Raw genomic sequence first — 20,390 nt, 5'->3', positions numbered from 1 at the left:
GGATAGAAGGAAGACAGAGAAACTATTCAAGTTGTTTCGCCGCAACTATCTTCTTCCCTTTTGCACGATCGGTATTTAAAATATTCGAATACGATACAAGGACGGAGTTAAGCTATAGAACAAAAGTATCTCTTGTCTTGTACGTATTTATGTACGAATGTTAATTAGCATTAACTAAGAAAATTTCAATGCAATATATCAAGTGCACGTGATAATAGAATGATATATATTTAACGTACGAGTACATATATATATATATATAGTAAGCGAATATTTAAAAAAATTCTGTTTTATTATCGACTGTACAATTTCTTCGAATTCGAATTGCAAAATCGTGAATATTCAAAGTAGAGAGAAGAGCGAGAAGAGAGATTTCGTTTCTTTTTCTTTTTTTTTTTTTTTTCGTAGAAAAGAATGCACGGAATAGAATATGCAAGTTGAATACATACCTACGCACTATCTACTTTTGTATGTATATCCGTACGGACTCGGGTAAATAGTAATGAAATATGTAAAAGGACGAGGCCGAAGTTCTACGTTGTAACTCGCAATCGCAATATCATTTGCGAGTATATAATTACATGGGATCGACAAGAAATTTGTTCCAATTTCTTCTCTATTCCTTCTATTTCCTTCGTCGTTTAAGAATTTTTTTATGTTAACATGCACAGAGAAAAAGAAAGAGAGAGGGAGAGAGAGAGAGAGAGAGAGAGAGAGAGAGAATGAGAGAAAAAAAGATTGGCCATTCTGTATCTGGTTACGTCCTTTCGCAAGCTCTCACGTGGTCTCGTATCTAGTTACTTTTGAAGAGTCTCCTAACTTTCGTGACCTCGGACCAATGACCTGCCTCGGCTATATAATCGACGTCATCGGCGATATCACGAAGAGTTGAGTAACTCGAATGGCTTAAATGTTCTTCGTAGATCTTTAATGTAGATGAACGAAAAAGTGAAAGAGACTAAAGGAGAAAATAAAAAAGAAAAAGAGAGAGAGAGAGAGAGAGTGAGAAAAAGGAAGAGGGAGCACAGGAAAGGGTGCATAATAAGAAAAAGAGCGGATACTTTTACTCTCTTCCTGTTCTTCTCATTTGCTTATTTCTCTCTCTCTCTCTCTCTCTCTCTCTCTCTATATATATATATATATATATATATTTATCTATCTATCTCTTTTTCATTTTTCTGTTTCTTTCTTTTTCTCCTCCTCTCCCCTATTTACTTCCATTCTCGTGATTCTCTCTCTCTCTCTCTCTCTCTCTCTCAACTCTCTCATTTTCTCTTTCTACGTGGAAACGTGGGCGTGGACGTGGGCGAGGTAAGCCTTCAGGGCCGGCCAGGCATCGACCGATCCAGCTGGACGCATCGTAAATCGTGACGGTTTCGTGTTCGTGAAGGTAAGCGTTATGGTATACCGACCCTGGCCGATCCAATTTTTCCACCACGAGTATGGGAGGTGAAGGGGGGTCCTTTAGAATCACGCTGATACACATATACAATTTCTACGTGTATACATCTTTCTCTAATCCTGCACGTATATTTGTGCGTATATATATATGTGTGTGTGTGTGTGTATGTGTGTGTATCTGGTACGATAAAGATTTGACCGATATGAAGAAATTTCCATTAATCCATTCCCTCCTAACTAACTTCTCCCTATCCCACAACTCTGCCCCTTCACGTACAGTTCGTACGTTGAGATAGATCTGCATCATTCTCCCAGCAACAATTTCAATTCGTTTGCTTCGTTCCTGCGTTCTCAGACACCACTAAATATCCTCTATCTGTCTCATGAGAGATTCTGTCTCGTTCGAAAAATAAAAATATAAAGGAAAGAAAAAGAAAATGAAAGAAAAACAAAAAAAAAATAGAAAAGATACAAATTGAAAAAAAAATAAAAGAAATACAAAAAAAAAAAAAAGAAAAAAAAAGGAAAAAAAAAAAAAAGAAAAAAAACGCAAAGGAAGAACAGAAAGAATCGAAAGGCAGATAGAAAGAGAGAAAAAAAGAATCAAATAAACGAACGTACTTTAGTTCATTTGTAATTCGCCATATTGGATCGTTCTTAATGAAGAGGAATACAGAACGTGGGGATGTAAAGTGGAATTCGAAAGAATGCACGAGAGAAAATCGATGTGATATTGAAACTGAAGTTAAGGTTGAGGTTGTAGTTGATGTTGAAGTTGAAGCAGAAGTTGAAGTTGTGGTTGATATAGTGGCTGCGTTGAGTCGCGTAATAAGGAAGAGAGAGAGAGAGAGAGAGAGAGAGAGAGAGAGAGAAAAGAAAAGAGTAGAAAGGGGGAAGAAAAAGGAAGAAAAGAAAGAGAGAAAGAAAAAAAAAAGAGATAAAGAAAAACGAGAGAGAAAAAAAAGGAAATGATAAAGAAAAAAATAAAAGAAAAGAGAAAGAAAAAGAAAAAAGACTCAAGAAAAAAAGCTTGCCCTTTCTTCTTCCTCGCGAAGAACTTATTAGCGAAAAGTTCGCCGGAACAAAGTTTCGAGCGGACAAAAACGATCCTTGATTCCTGTTTCCCGTTTCCCCTCATCGTCCCTCTATACCCTCACCAACCCCTCCACACTCTCACTCTCTCTCTCTCTCTCTCTCTCTCTCTCTTTCTCTTTCTCTTTCACTATGCCTGAGGCTTTCGAAAGCCCGTCGTCGTGCGATCGATGAATGCTCGTGTCGTCATATGAGGACCCTCCTTTAATACCTCCCTCTCTTTCTCTCTCTCTCACTCTCTCCCAGCCCCCTCCTTCTCTCCCTCTCATTAAAGCCGTCCGCTCGTCGAGCGCTACGCGGAGAGTAGCATCCTAATGCTATTTACACAAGTGCTCTGCCGGAGCGAAAGGGCGTACGTACGAAACAGTTCGGCGCAATGTCGACGTACCAATACATATGTACGAACACGTGCGTATTATGCTTGGAAAATATAATGCGTGTGTGTAGTGGGTATGCGTGACTTTGTTTGGAGAGAATAGAGGGACGAGCGGAGGAAGGATATATGGCTAAATTTTCACATTTAACATTTTCCTCAACGATTAATTCACTCTATTGTAAACAAATTACTTTACACAATCGAATCGTTGTTGCATTTTTTAATTAAGTAATCTTTTATGTGAATTCACGTTGTTGTTGTAGTTGTTGTTGCATTTGGACTTGATAATCCTTTATGTCAAAAGTTATTTCAAAAGATATAACAGTTTGTGGGATTGAACGATTATATCATCTTTATCGTGAAAGTTGATAACGTAATATTCGTATATGTACGAAAAGAAAAAGAGAGAGGAAAAAAAAGAAAAAAAAAAAAAAAGAGAAAGGAAAGAAAAAAAAAAATTTAAGTTGATACTCGTAATGATTTCGATGAAAATAGCTCGTAATATTTTATATGGGCCATCCTGTATACAGAAAGATCCCGTCAACTCAGACTTTACGATCTAACCAGATTGCTTAGTAATCCGTTATTTAAGCTTATTCGCATCATTCTCCGACTTCGGTTTAATACCGTACTGCGTAGATGAATCTTTGGACTTTCCTAATCTTTTTTCTATTTTTTCTTCTTTATATATATTTTTATTTTTATTTAACTTTCTTTCATTCCAAGTAAAATCACTTTGAACCAGCGGGAGAGAGAGAGATGATTCGTCCATCTCATACTACGTTGTCTAGTTCGACAAGTAAAACGTCATTACGGGATTGCTTTTCATTGTCATTGTTTAACTATTTAAAATAGGACCCTATAAATTTGAAATATCATTTAGCAGTTGCATCGCACAACTAAGCAACGAAGCGCCTCAGTCTAACGTAGGACAAAAAACGAAGCGTCGACCTAGTTTTCTAAAGTGCCAATGGCCGATCGCAAGACTGTATTGCTCCTAATTAAGAATGGTCTTTATTGTCAATTAGCTATCAGGAATTAGCGTTGATGGGAAAGGGGCAGTTTGAGATGGTCTTAAAAGATAGCCCGCTGTTGGTGACGCCGCTAAGAACGAGAACGAAAATCGATATCAATGGGTATTAGGTATATATGTACATATATATATATATATATATATATATATATATATATATATATATATATATATATTTAAAAAAGAGAAAAAAAGAGAAAAAAAGATAACGAGGTAAGGAGGGAGGGTTAAACGAACGAATAGAATTTATTTTCTCTTTGATGATGATAATGCAAGATGGCCGTCACGATGGCCGAGAGGAAGGAGTACTGACTCTCTCATGGTTGGTCACGCGAAGAACGCGAAGAAAAGGTGTAAGAGAAACACAGTACGAGTGCAAGACCGTTCCGATCTCCGTTTAAATAATTTAGCAGTGGCCGTATACGTACGTTGATCGGCTCGTTATAAGCGAGTTGACAGGTCGGAGGTGGAGCAGGGCCGGTAACGCCGCCATTGCGTGGTGATATTAAAATGCAAATGATCACTGTCACCGACGGCGCTTGTCGCAGTATTTCCTCTCCTTCTCCATGAAATCGCCAGATATTCGAGACAGAATATATCTCTTTCTCTTTCTTTCTAACATACATATACATAGACGTAGACACACACATACGTACACTCCTTCGAGCTGTATGCATAAACCATCGCGAAAGTCCAAATGGCTCTTTCTTAACTATCATATCGACGGGAAAAAAAAAAAAATGATGCGAAGGATAAAAGGAGCAAAAGAATTATTCTCGTACGCGTCGCGACGGACCTTTCTATATAGTTAAATATTGTATAATCTGATGTTAAAGAAATCTTGCACAGCATAAAAATTTGAACCACGCATTATGACACCATTTGTTCATAAGCGAGAGGGAGGGAGAGAGAGAGAGAGAGACGAACGAAGATATTTGATAACGTTGCGAAATAAGTGAATGCTTCACGGTCACGTATCAGGCGATAAAACAATTGCAGAGGACGGACGATGTATCAACTTTCGTAGATTCTACATTTAAAAAGCCTAGAAGACTAGAGACGATCTAATATAAAGTGGCCTTCGTATCTTTTCTCCACATTGTCCTAAATAAACTCTAAGAAAACGGATATGTGTCTGGAGAAATCGAGGACACGACAGCGACAACAAAGGTCGTTAACAAGAATTGGAAAAAAAAAAAAAAAAAAAAAAAAAAAAAAAAAAAAAAAAGAGAGAGAAAAAAGATAGATGAAATATTACCTGCCAAAAAGGGGATGCCAAAGTTGCGAATCATCCGGCGAACTCGCTGTAGAGCTTACTTCCGGCTCCTGTTTAAGCAATCCAGTTCGTACCCTGAGTAATGGCGGATAAGGGCTGGAGCGGCGATTGCTAGAGAGATCGATAGGCGCCGGCATCAGCGTGCCGATAGGCTTGCAACTAAGCTTGGGCCTTATTTGCGTACCGTTCCTGATACCATTGTGATTAACGTGACTTGATCCTTTGTTAACGCCATTGCCGATCCTGGATTGGAATTGTCGTGACCTGGAGACAGGACCTTCTCCGTGATCGAGCACATGTTGTAGATGAGTCAAGGATATCACTAATAAATCTGGATCTCTTAATAGATCCGGCCTTGTTAATGCTTCTGGTAATCTTAATTCCGGTCTCGAGGTTAAAAGTTTTGGAATTTCGGTAGCCGGTGCCGCGGCCAAAGCTGGAAGATAGTCACGTGGTACTAAAAGGGGATCAGGTATTAAATGACCGGACGTTTCTATCAGTTCTCTGAGTTGACTGGCTGGATCCAAGAGTTTGTCCGTACTAGTAGACGTCGCGTAAGCTTCTTGATATTCAGCCGATTGCATCCTGGATCGTACTAAAATTTTATGATAACCAGCTTGTTTTCTTAGCCGATTAATCGCCCATTCGGCCGACATAGGCTTCTTTAACGCAGTACGATCGCTTATTAAGAATGTACTATGAATATCACCGCTCGACATTGGCCTTCCATTGGTATTCTTTATATCCTGATTCTGAACGTTCGAATGCTCGTGAAAGGTTCGTACCGTTCTACGCGTACCACCATTCGATTTTTCGTTATCTTTGGAATAATCCGACCGACTAGTCATATATTCGTTGGTTACAGGCTCGCATCGATTTGACGTAGTTTCCCTGTTCTTATCATAATCTTTATTTTCCAGACAACTTGGCGATGACAAAATACCCTTTAAGGTCAAATCGTTCTTCGCATCCTCCGAACAGGACACCGAACAAGGTGGACTGGGTAATAGTCTTTCCAAGTACGCCGAGGAAGGCCTTTTGGAGGCAGGCGAACATGGGATACCACTAGGTTGGGGCGAAACTACTGTACCGCGAGATCTAAGTTCCTCAAGTACTTGCTCGTCAAAGTGTTCCACATCCTGATACTTACACTTTGCTTGAGCTTCGCTACTTCGACCAGAACTGTTCCATGCACCGTCCGTACGATCCTTAATACTTTCTATGGGAGTGTTTCTGTCATCCTGATTATTTCTAGAATTCGATCTGCGAAAACAGCCACTATCGACGCTATCGTAAACCAAAGAATCGGCTTTTTGTCTTCTAAGATCTTCTAAAACTTGAGAATCGTAATCATCTTCGTCGTCCTCGAGATCCCTCTCATCCTCCTCCTCGTGCGGGAAGTCAGTTTTTGGAAAATTGACGGTACTTTCTGGCGATTCCACCCTGTCCTTCGTTTTTGGAGACGCCGTATTCGTCGTTGACTGCGAATTGGATACGTTGCGATAACGATAATTCGGTATGACGATCGACAAGCCCGGAAGGTTTCGAGGTAAATTTAATACTTGACCACGGGCATCGAACGATTTCGTTGACGAATAATCGATCATGGAACCTTTCAAAAGTTTTTCTACATTTTCTGCCTGAGAATCGGGCGATCTGCTTGACGAAGAACTTTTCGAAGACGGCCTGGAGGAAGGTACGATTGAATTTTTCGTTCCCTCTTGGGGATGGGCCGTCGTAATCGAAACCGAAAGTCCTGGAGTATTTCTAAGAGCTTTCAATATCTTTGAACTGCTACTGTAATCTATCTTCGTTGGTTCATCGGGTGCTTCCTCGTCTACTTCGGATACGTTCATAGCCAAACTATTTTTCCATTTGTGAAGAGGATTGGGTTCGGACTTGGAACGACTAATACCACCGTCAGCTTCTACCACTTTGCAAGATTTCACATCAATATTATTTTTGCAATCGACAAAAGTAGACTCCTTCGATACGTGACTCTTTTTTTCGTCGATGTTCGAATTGCAACGTTCGAGTATCTTTTCCTCGTGTACCTCCAATTGATCACAATCATTAATATTATCGTTATTTTCAACATTTTCCTTTTGATAATTGGATATAAAATCTGTCCTTGATTTACCTTTAACCGAATTAGGTAAGGCAGGATCCAAGTCTTTATTCTTCTTATCGCTAATCTTTTTTTGATATACGTTTTCACTCAAAACTAATTCGAAAGTTTTCGTAGAGTGCATTGGTAAATCGGCACTGGGCGTGTCGGTTGCTAAAACGGGTGAGGCTGTGGCATCTATCATATTTAATATGTCTTGAATACCCTCCTTATTTCCTCGACATTTTTTGTTATCGTCATTAATCTCTTCCTCCTCTTCCTCCTCCTCGTTGTTGTCGTCGTCGTCGTCGTCGTCATCGTCGTCGTCATCGTCGCCGCCGTCGTCGTCGTCGTCGTCGTCATCCTCATCCTCATCCTCATCTTCCCCACCGATATCCTCATTTTGTCTTTCGTTATTCGGGTCTTCGTCCTCTTCTCTATCCTTCTCGTTATCGTTGGAATTATCACCGGCATCCTTGGGATCGTCAACGATCTTATCGTCCGTTCGTAACAAAATATGATGGTGGTGATCGGGTAGCTGAGATAAGTGAAGATGTTCTAGGACCACTCGCGGTTGAAAGTGTACGTCTTTTTGCAATCTCTCGAGATTGCTTTTACCATTCGCCTTTATACAATCATTCGTAGTATCCAAAGTAAAGGAGCTATCATCCTTTTTTCTTCCATTGTCTTCATTGTCATCCTGCTCGTCGCTATCATCCTCCTCCTCCTCCTCCTCCTCCTCTTCCTCCTCCTCATCCTCCTCCTCATCCTCCGAACAAGAGGCCCTTCTTCGATTTCTTTCCCAATCCGCCATAACTCGGACTCCATTTTGGAGATTCTCCAATGGGAAATAATCCTGTGAATATTTCTTGTCCTTTAAAAAATCCTCGTACCTGCGTTTCTTACCCTTATCTATTAAATTATTATCTCTGATAGTTGCGGTTACGGTCTTGCCATTTTCTTTCTCTTCGTTCAAGCTCGAACTCGAAGACGTACACGCCGGTGTAGTCTTCTTTTCTTGATTTGCACCAAGACCGGTAGAATACATGTTCGATGTCGTTCTCGGTATCGAACGCCATCCTTGCGCGGTTTTCGTTAATTTTATACGATTTCTCTTGTCGTAATCCTCACATCTAACCTCGACTATTCTCTGTTCCCTTTGAGAGGCCCAAAGGAATATCGGATTGACCTTTGGCCGTTTTTCTTCCGGTTCCTCGGAAGGCTCCTTTCGAGCGTGTTTTGGATGTTTCTGATGATGATGATGATGATGATGATGATGATGATGGCGTCTTTGACGTCGGGGCACTGTGCCCCGTGCAGGGGCCCCGCTCATCACTCCATGCAAAGAACGGTGGTTATCCCGCCACTCGTCCAGCAAATGTTGACTAAAACTCACCAGTATTCTACCGTTATTAGCCTTGTCTTAAAATCGCTTAGCGTCTAATCCACTCTCTCTCTCTCTCTCTCTCTCTCTCTCTCTCTCTCTCTCTCTCCCCCTCTCCCTCTCCCTCTCCCTCGACCCTTTTTGTTTCCTTTGCCTCTTTTCTTCGAAAGATAATCGTACTATGTTCCTAGTGCACTTTTACAGGTACTTCAAATCTGCTTTCTTTTATCTGGCAACCGTCAGAGTTTCAACGTCGCACAACCTTACGTGGAAATCTTCCTTGAATAGTTTTTATTATATCAGAGGACATCTATCGTATGAAATACGTATCATAAGAGTTTAAATCGTCGCATATCGCGTACTTGGTAAACGTACTTGTTTGTAGCTTCGAACGATGACATTCCCCTGAACATTCGTTCACCAATCGCATCGCGCGCATCCGTCAGCTGGACATCGATTTACACTTCTCGTACCAATCGTTCGTCGTTCACGGACATCGAAAGCCGCATGTGCGAAAGTCAATGACCGATCATTGATTTTCGATCGAATCAGCTCTTTCGTAGCTGCGATGATATAGAGTAAGATCGTATCGTTGTGTTACCAAAACTATCGTCCCCATCGAAAAAATTAGGAATAGTTTTAGCGTCGTCGTAAAAATTCAGCTCTTTCTCTGCCATGCACGAGAAAGCTTCTTCTTTACGAGGAGTTCGTTGACATCCGGTAGCAGAGCGGTCGACCGTTTCAGAGGACGTACTTCCTATACTCTCCAGGTACACGCCAACGCTGATGATGCTGCTGGGGTCGGCGACGTTCATCTGGCTATCGAACCGTGACACGTAGACACAGAGAGGGGAAATAGAGAGAAGGAAAACCACCGACGCTAACGTCGATCTTCATCGAAGAGATTCAACGGCGTCGATTTGCATCGAGCTTTCGGCGTCGACTCCGTTGAGAGAGATAGATAGATGGAGCGTGAGCGAACGAGCGAGCGAGCGAGCGAGCGAGCGAGCGAGAGGGAGATAGCGAGAGATAGAGATAGATAGAAAGAGAGGGACAGACAGATAGTAAGAGAGAGAGAGAGAGAGAGAGAGAGAGAGAGGGAGAGAGAGAGAGAGACAGAGAAAGAGCTTGCAACTGGCAGCACTGTGTTCGACCAATTCACCTCAGCCCAAGCTCTTCTTCCTCTTCTTCTACCTACGATGCAGGTAATAGCAGCAAGAAAGGTAGCTCGTTACTCGACACTGAATAATACCAGGTACTAAATACCCAAATAATTTATGTGAAGGATTCTAAATACGGTTTTTTCGACTCCTCTTGTATACCTGAAAGAAAATACTTTGGCGTGAAACGGTACGTATTCGATCCGCACGGCGTAGTGTCAAGTGCTCATTCGTACTCTAAGATATAATTTAGGTTTAAAACACTCACGTTATCCTTGACCTTGAGTTCCGATATCAAAGACACATTAAAAATTTCACGTCGATGGATTGTCATCTATGACATAACGCCGTGGGACGCACGGATGCCGGTTATACATCGTTACGCGCGGTCTCACTGCCTGGGAGCTACTGGCTGTGCCTCCTTGTTGCCTTCCTCACCACCACCACCACCACCACCGTCGCCACCGCCGCCGCCGCCACCATCACTACCATCACCACCACCCCCGCTCCGCGGGATCGTGATACAGGAACGTCTCTATTCCCGGTACCTCGTTTCTTCCTTTTTTTTCGCTCCCTATTCAAATTACAATCAAACTTGTTAACTGTTAAAAATCACCAAGAAAAAAGAAAAATTCTTAAATGTGTTCAAAACTTTTTAATAACTTTAAATGATAAAACCAATGAATATATCTGATACATTAATAAATCAATTTCATTTATTCATTCATCTTCCGTAATCGAAAGAAATTATTCATTCAGACATTATACGGTTTTTTAATATTAATCGACTTACGTAAACGAGAAAGTATCGGGACTTGTTTTGATTATTCATACATACCGCTACCAGTCGCGCTTCCAATACATTTTCATCGAAATAATTAATTTAAGAATATAAATTAATGACAATGTAAATTAATACATATCGTAACAATTAAACTCAGTTTTTTTTTTCTTTTTTTTTTTTTTTTTTTTTACATCAGTTGAAGAAATTTTATAATTAATTTTTTGTTTTAGAAGAACAAAGCCTAGCTGGGATCGTTATGTCGATGGAAAATTCCGCTTGATATATCCTCAAGGCGACGAAATGTCTTGGGTCGATACTGTATACTCTTACCCCTTACTCCGAGCCGGCTGCTCACGACCGGAGCACCGACCATGGAATGAGCCGAATAGGAGGAGTAGAGATAGATAAAGAGTGAGTGAGTGAGTGAGCGAGCGAGCGAGCGTGTGTAAGAGAGAAAGAGAGAGAGAGAGAGAGAGAGAGAGAGAAATTGGTGAAGAGAAAGAGAAGAGAGGAGGGAAGGGGAGGTAATACGGAGCGAAAGAGTAAGAGAGAGAGCGAGAGAGAGAGAGTGAGAGTGAGGATAACGGGGGGAGGGGAAATACAACCTGTATATATGCATACTCGCGTATACATACATGTATATACACTCTATATACACCGAAGGTAAATTCAATTATAATGGCGTCAAACGGCGTACCATGTTTGGATGATTTTGTTATTACCATTTGTATCTGAAACGTATCATATCGTATCTCTTACAATCGTATAATCTTTTTTGTATGATGGAAGAAGAAAGAGCAAAGAAAAGAAAAAAAGGAAGGAAAGAAAAAAAAGTAAAAAAGAAAGAAAGAAAAGAAAAGAAAATAAATATAAAATAAAGCGTATCAGAAATGATTCTATTATGGCGTCGTCTACACGTACCTTACTTACACGAATAGCATCCGTACAATACGGCTCTTGCTAATGCCACAATGAAAAAAAAAAAAAAAGTCGGTAAAAGATTGTCGGTCGTGCTGGCACTTTTATACCGATTTTACATTTACTGCGTCACGATTCTAGGATAGTCGTGTTAATGTGTCTTCGTAACTAGTTTATTTGTTTGAAAAAGATAAAGAGAGAGTGAAAGAGAGAGAGGGAAGAGAGAGAGAGAGAGAGAGAGAGAGAGAGAGAGAGAGAGACGGAGAAAGAAAAAGGGAGGTTTAATCACGTAGAAACGCATTAAGTGGCTTAACGAACTCACCCTATGTCCTCATACAGGGAAAAAAAAATGAAAATACCGAATATTGCAAATGTTAGGGGAATCTGCGGAATACGAAATATCGTGGTATAAAGTAAAGGAGATATATATTTTAATTAATTGATTAAATTGTGAAGGGCGAAAATTTAATAGAAAGAGAGAGAGAGAGAGAGAAAGAGAGAAAGACGAAAATTGATCGAAATGCAATCCGCATTTCCAATATGGCTACAATAACGTCGATACCGGTTCATACTTTCAATCCAATTTCATACTTCCGCCTTTTCCATTTTTCGTCAACGAAAACGTTACGTCCTCGCTCTCCTCATCGTCATCGTCGCCCTCAACGTCGTGACGATTCTCTTTCTATTACTTCTTCTTCTTCTTCTTCTTCTTTCTCTTTTTCTTTCTCTTCTTCTCTTTTTCTTCTTCTTCTTCTTCTTCTTCTTACTCGTTTCTTTTTTCTTGTTTTTTTTTTCCTCTTTGTAGTATTTTTCTTCTTTTTCCTTCCTTTTTTTTTTCTTCTTTCTTTTTTTCTTTTTTTCTTATTTTCTTTTCCTTCTACGCATTCGCGGTGTTTGTGGGGGCCGCGAGGTGAGCCGCACAAGGTCACGTGGACTTCGTCCGCCATTGAACGAATGTACTTTACGTAGAAGGGAGACGTCACCGCAAGACCCAAGAGATTCGCGCGATACTCGCGACAATTTTCTTCTTAACAAGGCCAATATGATACCTTCGTACGACAATTTTACGAAAAAAAAGAAAAGAAAAAAAAGAAAAGGAAAAAAAGAAAAGAAAAAAAAGAAAAGGAAAAAAAACAAAAGTAGAAAAAGAAGGCAAAAAGAAAAGAAAAGAGAAAAGAAAGATGGGGAAAGAAATCTTGTTGTTCGTTTAAACAACAAGATCTATATAGATACCGGCTAAATTGATTGATTCGGAAAGATTCTTTTTTTATTCCTTTCTTTTTTTTCTTCTTTTTTTTTTTTTTTCATTTATTTTTTTATCCATATTGGATAATTCGAATTGATCAATTTTGTCGGCCTAATGTAATTAATGGAGAAACTAATATTTTTTTGTTATTTTTCCTCTCTCTCCCTCCCCCCCTTTCTCTCTCTCTCTCTCTTTCTCTTTTTTCTCTGTTCCTTCCGAAAATCAATGTTTCCGGCTATCTAACTTAAGTTGGTAGTGATAAAGTCGGTTACATGGCTTCCATCAGGTAATCCGAGGGAGTTGGTGTAAGGAATCACAAGAGTGTATCTAGATAGTGATATAGGATACACCAAAGCAATGGTTATACAGTTACCATGCGGTTTTTATTCACTTCTTATCAAAGACATTTGAATATATTTGCATTTTTTAAAATCGAAATACATTGTTAGATAGATATATTGATAATCGTATAAATTAAGATAGGAGATATTACGATAAATAATATTTTACATATATCTATATTATTTTCAATTTGATCAATGGAAATCTTTAAAAGTTAAATTTATTAAAGTATATATTTAATAAAACATAGGAGAGCTCTGTATTACCGATCGATAAAACTTTAAAGTTTGCTACATTTTATCCTAGAGAGCGGACTTATATTCGTAAGAGACAATTTTTAAAATTTCAAAAGTCGCGCAAAAACGTACGAGAGGAAAGTATCGGTTGATCGAATCCATGAGAATATTAAAGAGAAAAAGAAAAAAACGAGTAACATTTTACGATTAATCGGATTTTATATTTGTAAATATTTTTAGACAATTCAAATTTAAAAAGAAAATTTATTGTCTGCACTTAAACGAATACTTCGTTGAAAAACGTCGATTCTATTCAAATTTGTATGATACATAATTCTAATAATTGAAAAGGAAATATTTGAGATGAAACGTATCTTTTTTTTAAGGGCATCGTTAAAAAAAATTATTTATTTTGTCACTCTCTCTCTATATTTTTACGAAATAAAATGAAACAAATTAAAAATATTCTTATGAAATTCAATCGTAACTTTTATTTTCCATAGGAAAATTACCAGTAATTCTGAAAACAATGGCTTACGTCAGCGACAGTCGACTCATTTGATTTTCAAGTATTCAAGTCATCGTAGCTTAACCTCTCTGCCTTTCAATTCGTTTTATTATATAGTCTCTCTCTCTCTCTCTATATATATATATATTAATTTATAGATCTAAATATATGTTTGGTTTTTAGAAATAATACATAAATTGAAGTTATTCATCGCTCCTTGTTTCATAATTGCTTATTCCATGAAAACATTCAAGAGTAATTCTTTAAATTTCTTTTCTTTTTTAATTGTTTTTATATATATATATATATATATAAGCTTTATTTTTTTGGCAAAAAAAAAATCATCTCCAAAAAAATACTGTCTCCCTAAAAGTACAATTTAGAAATTAAAAAGATAGTACGAAAGATCTTCTTCGTAATTTGAAAAAGTGCACTTTTTGTTTAAAACGAGAACTCGTTCATTAAAATCTGTCAAGAATTGGACCCGAATTTTTGGATTCGCATAAACGATATTTTCCACAATTTTCACAGCAGCACGTTTGATCGGTGTTTTTAATCATATGGTTAAATTTATTGTAGAATGTTTTTGTTAGCTTCGAAATCAAGTCTTGGAATACTTTGGTTTGAAGTGTTCAACGAACTCGATTCAGAGGAAGAGGTGTAATACAGAAGTTATTTCGATCCGAAAACATTTTGGAACTGTCTTAATATTTATTTCTTAAACTTATGCGTCAGAGTGAGGTAGAGAGAGAAAGAGAGAGAAAATTATATACATTTAGGAACGATCAACAATTTCAGATTAAACAAAATTATACAGATATAGTAAATTTATTTGTGTAAAAATTCAATGATCTGAAAATTATTTTCAATCTAATTTTTTTTTCTCTTTGTTTTCTTCTTCTTTTTTTTTTTTTTCTTAGATGAAAAAAGAATCGATCAATTATCCAATCGTAACATATTTTTCTAAGGATTATCGAAATTTTTACTTACAACAAACATTCTGTATATCGAAGTTTTTATTTTTGTTTATATACAGAACGAAAAGCATGCACGAAGAAGTAAGAAAACGCGGAACAAATTTCCAACGTTTGTAGAGATCTATGAAGATTAAGTCGAATGATGATAATAAACTAGTCAACGTAGTGACTCTTTAAATATACGCGGAGAATGATTAATATTCTTGGTCGAGCGTAAAATAAATATTAAAAATTTACGTCGAAGTTTAAACATTTTTCAAAAGTGTTGTTAATGGTTAAGTTATAAACAAGTCACAAATAAATGGATTTTTGTGCTTTACCGAGATTACAACTTCGGTCTATAAGAGAAAATGTAATTATTGCATATATATATATATATATAAATGATTACGTTTATAAACTAGTCACAAATGAATGGGTTCTTCTAGCTGCACCGAGATTATAATTTCATTCTAAAAAAAAGAAAAAGAAAAAAAAACGTAAGAAAGAAAAATGTGATTATTGAAAATATACTTGTGGTATGCTCGATGATAATCAAGGTTTTTTCCTGAATGCGGGAATTTTTTTTCCTTCTTGATACCACAGCAACCATTTGAATACTTTGAAAGTATTGATTCTTACAATTGATACCGAGAGAGAGAGAGAGAGAGAGAGAGAGAAAGAGAGAGAGAGAGAGAGAGAGAGAGAGAGAATAAAGAAACGTAGTTAAAAAGACAAAGCAAAAAAGGATTTAACATAAAAAATCTAGATGAACGCTCAAACGTGTGACGTGGGTGGAAAGTGCGCGTGACATTTTATGAAAACATAGTGGGAGATCTTTTATTTGACGTCTTATAAAATTAATAATGCTAGCGTATGCTATATACATACGTAATATATGCTAGATGAGTCAATTGGAAGCACTGAATATTTTGATTACTTTTTATCTTTTGATAAAATCAAATTTCTGTATGTTTCTCTTAAAATGAAAAAGAAAAAAAAAAAAAAAAAGAAGAAAAAGAAAAATAAATACAAAGAAAAAAATAAAGAAAGATAAGAAATATGTTACGTTTCTAGAAAAGGATCGGATATAAAGTTAAAGGGACGATATTTCTTTATTCGATTTAAAAATTTTTTACGACAAAAAATCTAAGAGAAAATGGTGTTATTTTAATATATATCTTTCGTAAGATTAATATATATTATATATCTCATGAATGATTGAACTTATCAAAGAGATTTCAAGGAAAGTGATCAGTTTCTTTCCAATCGTGGAAACGTTAACTACGCGAAATCATATTCTTTATCGCGTTGTCGCTCGTAATCATTAAGAAAAATTCTCAAAGCGAATGTTTGCGAATAATTTATAAAAGTTTAATGGAAATTTAAAAAACAATCGAAATATTATAATATTTTGTGTTTATTTTTTACGAACGATTCTCATTAATTGTATTGTTTAATCGTACTTAAAAACGAATCGTGAAATTCATTGTACACGTGTCGTCTTCCTATCTTCGAACGATATATTCGATTTATAGAACGCACGGTTTTATTGATCTTCGTCATGTTTCTCAAACGAAAACGAAATGTCAATGTGTCTCTGAAAAAGAAATTAATATGTAATTGATCGTTTAAATATACGATAACTATTTATTCTTTCTTGCATCTTAACAGATAATATTTTTAATTAATACGATGATTGATATGATTCGTCTGTGAGATTTGACTGTGTCCATGTTTCTGTATGCGAACGTGTATATATATATATATATATATATATATATATATATATATATGCATATATAGAATAGGTCTGTGTTAAATTATTATCGTAGAGGAGTATATATAAGAGATATACTTGACCGACAAATAGCAGCTTTTTCAAAAAATATATATATATATATAATGATTTAGTTTTGTTATTGAAGCGTTTATGTTCAATAAGGAAAAAAACATTAATAAGAAAAATGGCGTGTTCATACGGAAATAGCACACGCTGATAATCTCTGTGATAGTATCACAACGTGGTTGGAACTATACCAAGAAAGAAAAAGAAAAGGACACCATAGATGACAAGATAAAACGTATATACCTAGGCACGTCGATTAACTTGAATGAAAAATATTAAGAGATTAGGAATATACCGATTTATGACTAGACGACTAATAATAGTCTTCGCTTTTCATCGTTGAACGTAGGCTAACTCTTTCAGGAAGTTTTCTTTAAATTAATCGTCTAATTGTATGATCTTTTCCAACTACGAGTGAATATTTTGATAAGAAAAAGAAATTTGACGATTATCAAGATACAAGTTTGACGAAAAGATTTCTACGGAATTATGCATAATTCATCGTATTCGTTGGTGCCGTTAATTATAAGACTCCTTTTAATATCGAAATTGATTATCGTCGAAGGTTTATTGCCCGTTATTCATTCTATTACATTGGTACGTTAATTTTTATTTTATTGGAAAAATTTCTATTCAATGCCAGATAGGTATATGGAATGAATAGTATGTAGTATCTATATACGTTATCGAACCGATGACTTCGATTTTCTTCGCAGTTCTACGTGTAACGCGAGCCTAAGAATGAAATTTTAATTACTAAATTGCTATTGATTTACATAAGTACATTCTCGTAGATAACACTTTTTCAATATTTTCGAGACCTTTATATTCGTTTGAAATGATTTTTATTTTCTGCTTTTTTTTTTTGTTTTCTCTTTTTCCTTTTTTTTTTCTCTTTTCCTCTTCTTTCACAGAAGAACGAGATTATTATACCAAAAGAATACCAAAATCTACCTTTGATAGCGAAATGTTGTTCGACGGATCAAATTTTTATTCGAAATAAAGATCAAAGTCCAAAATGTGTCCCTTCGAACTATTATTCGGTCTCATCGTTCTCGCCGCTTTTTTGCAAATTCAATTCATCTGGTACTTGGTCTTTGGGCGAAAAAGCTAATCGTTTTGTTGCACTCATTGGTTATCCTTGTCGTTATGAAAGGTAAACTTTTTTTCTTTTTTCTTTATTTAAATAAGAAAACAATTCATTCGTTCTACGTAATAAATTAATAAATTTTCACTATTATTTCCTTCGTTTGTTCGATTGTATCAATAATCAACAGAAAAGAAAAGATATAAACATGTCGCAATTGATTTTAAGCGAAACATTATACTATCTGGAAAAAATTTTCTACGCAAATTATATCATAATTTTTATTAGAATTTTCCGGAGATAAATTTTTCATTATTGTAAAGACAATTTCCGACGAAATAGAATTTTACATCGGGATATATGATAGATCAGACGTATTAAATTTTTAAATCTTAAATATTTGATAATTTGAAGTTGTTTGTTAATCTTTTGAATATATTGTTTCAGTTTCGACATAAATACGGAAAATGATACGTATTATCTTTTACGAAATGGCTCGATATATTTTCCTTTATATGAGCATTCCATGCTAATGCCTGGTATAAATTATTGCATGGATGTAACACCAACGTTAAATCTTGTTACTGTGGTATGCTCTTCTATAGGTAAATAATGTGGAAACGTCCAATTAAAAATAAATATCCTAACATTGTAAAATTGTCAAGGATAGAAAAAAAAATGCACGTTTCGATTTATTTATTTATTTATTTTATTTTCTTATTTTTTTTTTTTTCTTCCAGATAGTAAAATATTGATGGCAGGCACACAGATAATTTGTTATGCCTGCGGACTTATAATAGCCGTATCATTTCTAATCCTAACCATAATAGCTTATTCGATAACGCCTAAATTAAGAGACGTCTATGGTAAAATACTTCATCACTATTGCGGGTGTCTCGCATTAGCATTTATTATTTTAGCGATTACACAACTCGGTGGTGTACATTGGACGAGTGATACGTGCATGGCCATTGGTACGTTTAGAAAATGATCAATTTTAAATTATAGTTAGATCGGGATTTCACAAAGGAATCGAGAGTCGAACGATGTTGTTCCAGTAATTAACTTGGATTCATAAGTTATTGCTCTATTTTTTCCCATTTTGGAGTAATACGATATAATCTCTCTCTCTCTCTCTCTTTTCCTTTCTATCTTATTTATAATTAATTTATTAAATGATCGATTTTTACAGCCTTCGTCGTACAATTCTCGTTCGTCGCATGTTATTTCTGGTTGAACGTGATGTGTATCGAGACATGGTCTTTAATACAAAATCACGTTCATCATGATGCCTATCAAAGAATAAAACCTAATGTACTCTTTTTTTATTACTCGATATGGGCTTGGGGATCTTCGGGTATTCTTATTCTTGTATCACTAATAATGGATCTAAATCCGACGATACCGACGATATATATAAAGCCAAACTTCATTAGCGAAAACGACAGCTGTTGGTTTAAACGTAAGTTCTTTTTTAATTATTTATTAAATAATAATTCATAAAGATATTTTATGACGATTAAAAATATTTCTTATATATACATACGTATGTGTCATTTCAGCGGACAGTAAAACTATGCCATACTTTTTCGTCCCAATTGGATTTCTCTTGCTAATCAATTTAATATTCTTTATCCTAACGGGAATTACGATAAGCCGATATCAAAAAGATCTGGCACTTAGACGATTAATCATAAATCAAGAATCCGTACGGCAAGAACAAATGGTGTTTTATAATTTGAAGAAAACATTTATGATCTGCATAGTATTATTTCTCTTTATGACCTTAACTTGGGCCTTGGAATTGATATCTTGGTGGACCAATATTTATTTCTTCGATTGGTTAACTTTGGATCTAGTGAATATATTGCATGGTGTTTTTATATTCAGCCTTTTCGTACTTCGTCAACCAATTAGAGGTTTAATTTGGTTTAGGATAAAAGAATTTCGTAATTTCGATAAAAAATCGATAATTTCGATTCCAATCACTAATCAATATTCCTAATTTTAATCTTCTTACAGTTACAAATGAACGATAAGATTTGTTAAACGATCAAACGATAATATGACGGTAACATGTATGAAGATTATTTGTTATATATGCTTAATCATTGATTTTATTCGATTGTAATATGCATAAGGTTTAAATTTAATACAATCAATTAGATATAATGTGTATTAATATAATTTGAAATTCTATTATACAGGCGAATTAATAGAGAAAATATTAGATCTTCAACGAATAATCTCAAATTTGTCGACATGCATATGATCGATTTTTATAAGAATTAATTGATTTATTTATATTATTTAATAGAAAGAAATACGTCGTAATAATGGCTTCTAACTTTCGACGTGTGTAGTTTTTATAAAAAAACACACACACACACACATATCGGCAAAATATAATATGAATATATAATGTAAAGAAAATTTAAATTCCTATTTCTTGAAAATTATTGAGTTTTACGTATATCTGTTATCTTAGAAGAAATTATGAATTGAATTTTATAACATAATACGTGAGAAGATTCTTTTCGTAAAAGTAAGATTAAAAAAAAAAAAAAAAAAAAAAAAACAAGAAAGAAAAGAGAAAAAGAACATTCTAATATTATCAAAAGCTTAGTGAATAACA

At 35.8% G+C, this 20,390-nt stretch overlaps 2 protein-coding genes across 11 annotated transcripts in view; one reads left to right on the top strand and one right to left on the bottom strand.

Annotated features, from left to right (window-relative positions):
- Positions 1 to 10,288, bottom strand: part of LOC124948905 (uncharacterized protein DDB_G0283697-like) — an 18,155-nt gene extending 7,867 nt beyond the window's left edge. For 5 of the 6 annotated variants that reach the window (XR_007100898.1, XR_007100900.1, XR_007100901.1 and 2 more), the window contains exon 1: positions 5,161 to 9,727. Coding sequence is in view for 2 of the 6 variants with exons in the window: in XM_047493220.1 (XP_047349176.1) it covers positions 5,161 to 8,618 (3,458 nt within the window). In the remaining 4 variants the exon portion in view is untranslated. Of the gene's footprint in view, positions 1 to 5,160; positions 9,728 to 9,831; positions 9,992 to 10,097 lie in introns of those variants that run through there. The other variant, XM_047493219.1, reaches the window with a different exon arrangement.
- LOC124948913 (G-protein coupled receptor Mth2-like) lies at positions 9,772 to 20,390 on the top strand. 5 transcript variants are annotated; one of them, XM_047493237.1, is made up of 8 exons: positions 9,772 to 9,874; positions 9,955 to 10,373; positions 10,844 to 11,944; positions 17,583 to 17,824; positions 18,203 to 18,360; positions 18,496 to 18,729; positions 18,948 to 19,217; positions 19,318 to 20,390. In XM_047493237.1, exons 3-8 carry the CDS (start codon positions 11,903 to 11,905, stop codon positions 19,758 to 19,760), a joined length of 1,389 nt encoding a protein of 462 aa, XP_047349193.1. In that variant the 5' UTR covers positions 9,772 to 9,874; positions 9,955 to 10,373; positions 10,844 to 11,902; the 3' UTR covers positions 19,761 to 20,390. The 5 variants fall into 5 exon arrangements, with proteins under 5 accessions (XP_047349193.1, XP_047349194.1, XP_047349195.1 ...); XM_047493238.1 differs by having other exon boundaries at positions 9,818 to 10,373; positions 10,847 to 11,944; XM_047493239.1 differs by lacking the exons at positions 9,772 to 9,874; positions 9,955 to 10,373 and having other exon boundaries at positions 10,825 to 11,944.

The sequence above is a fragment of the Vespa velutina genome, chromosome 4, assembly GCF_912470025.1.
Source record: "Vespa velutina chromosome 4, iVesVel2.1, whole genome shotgun sequence".
NCBI lineage: Eukaryota > Metazoa > Arthropoda > Insecta > Hymenoptera > Vespidae > Vespa > Vespa velutina.
The sequence above is the reverse complement of the archived record's forward strand: the minus strand, read 5'-3'. Positions and strand labels throughout refer to the sequence as shown.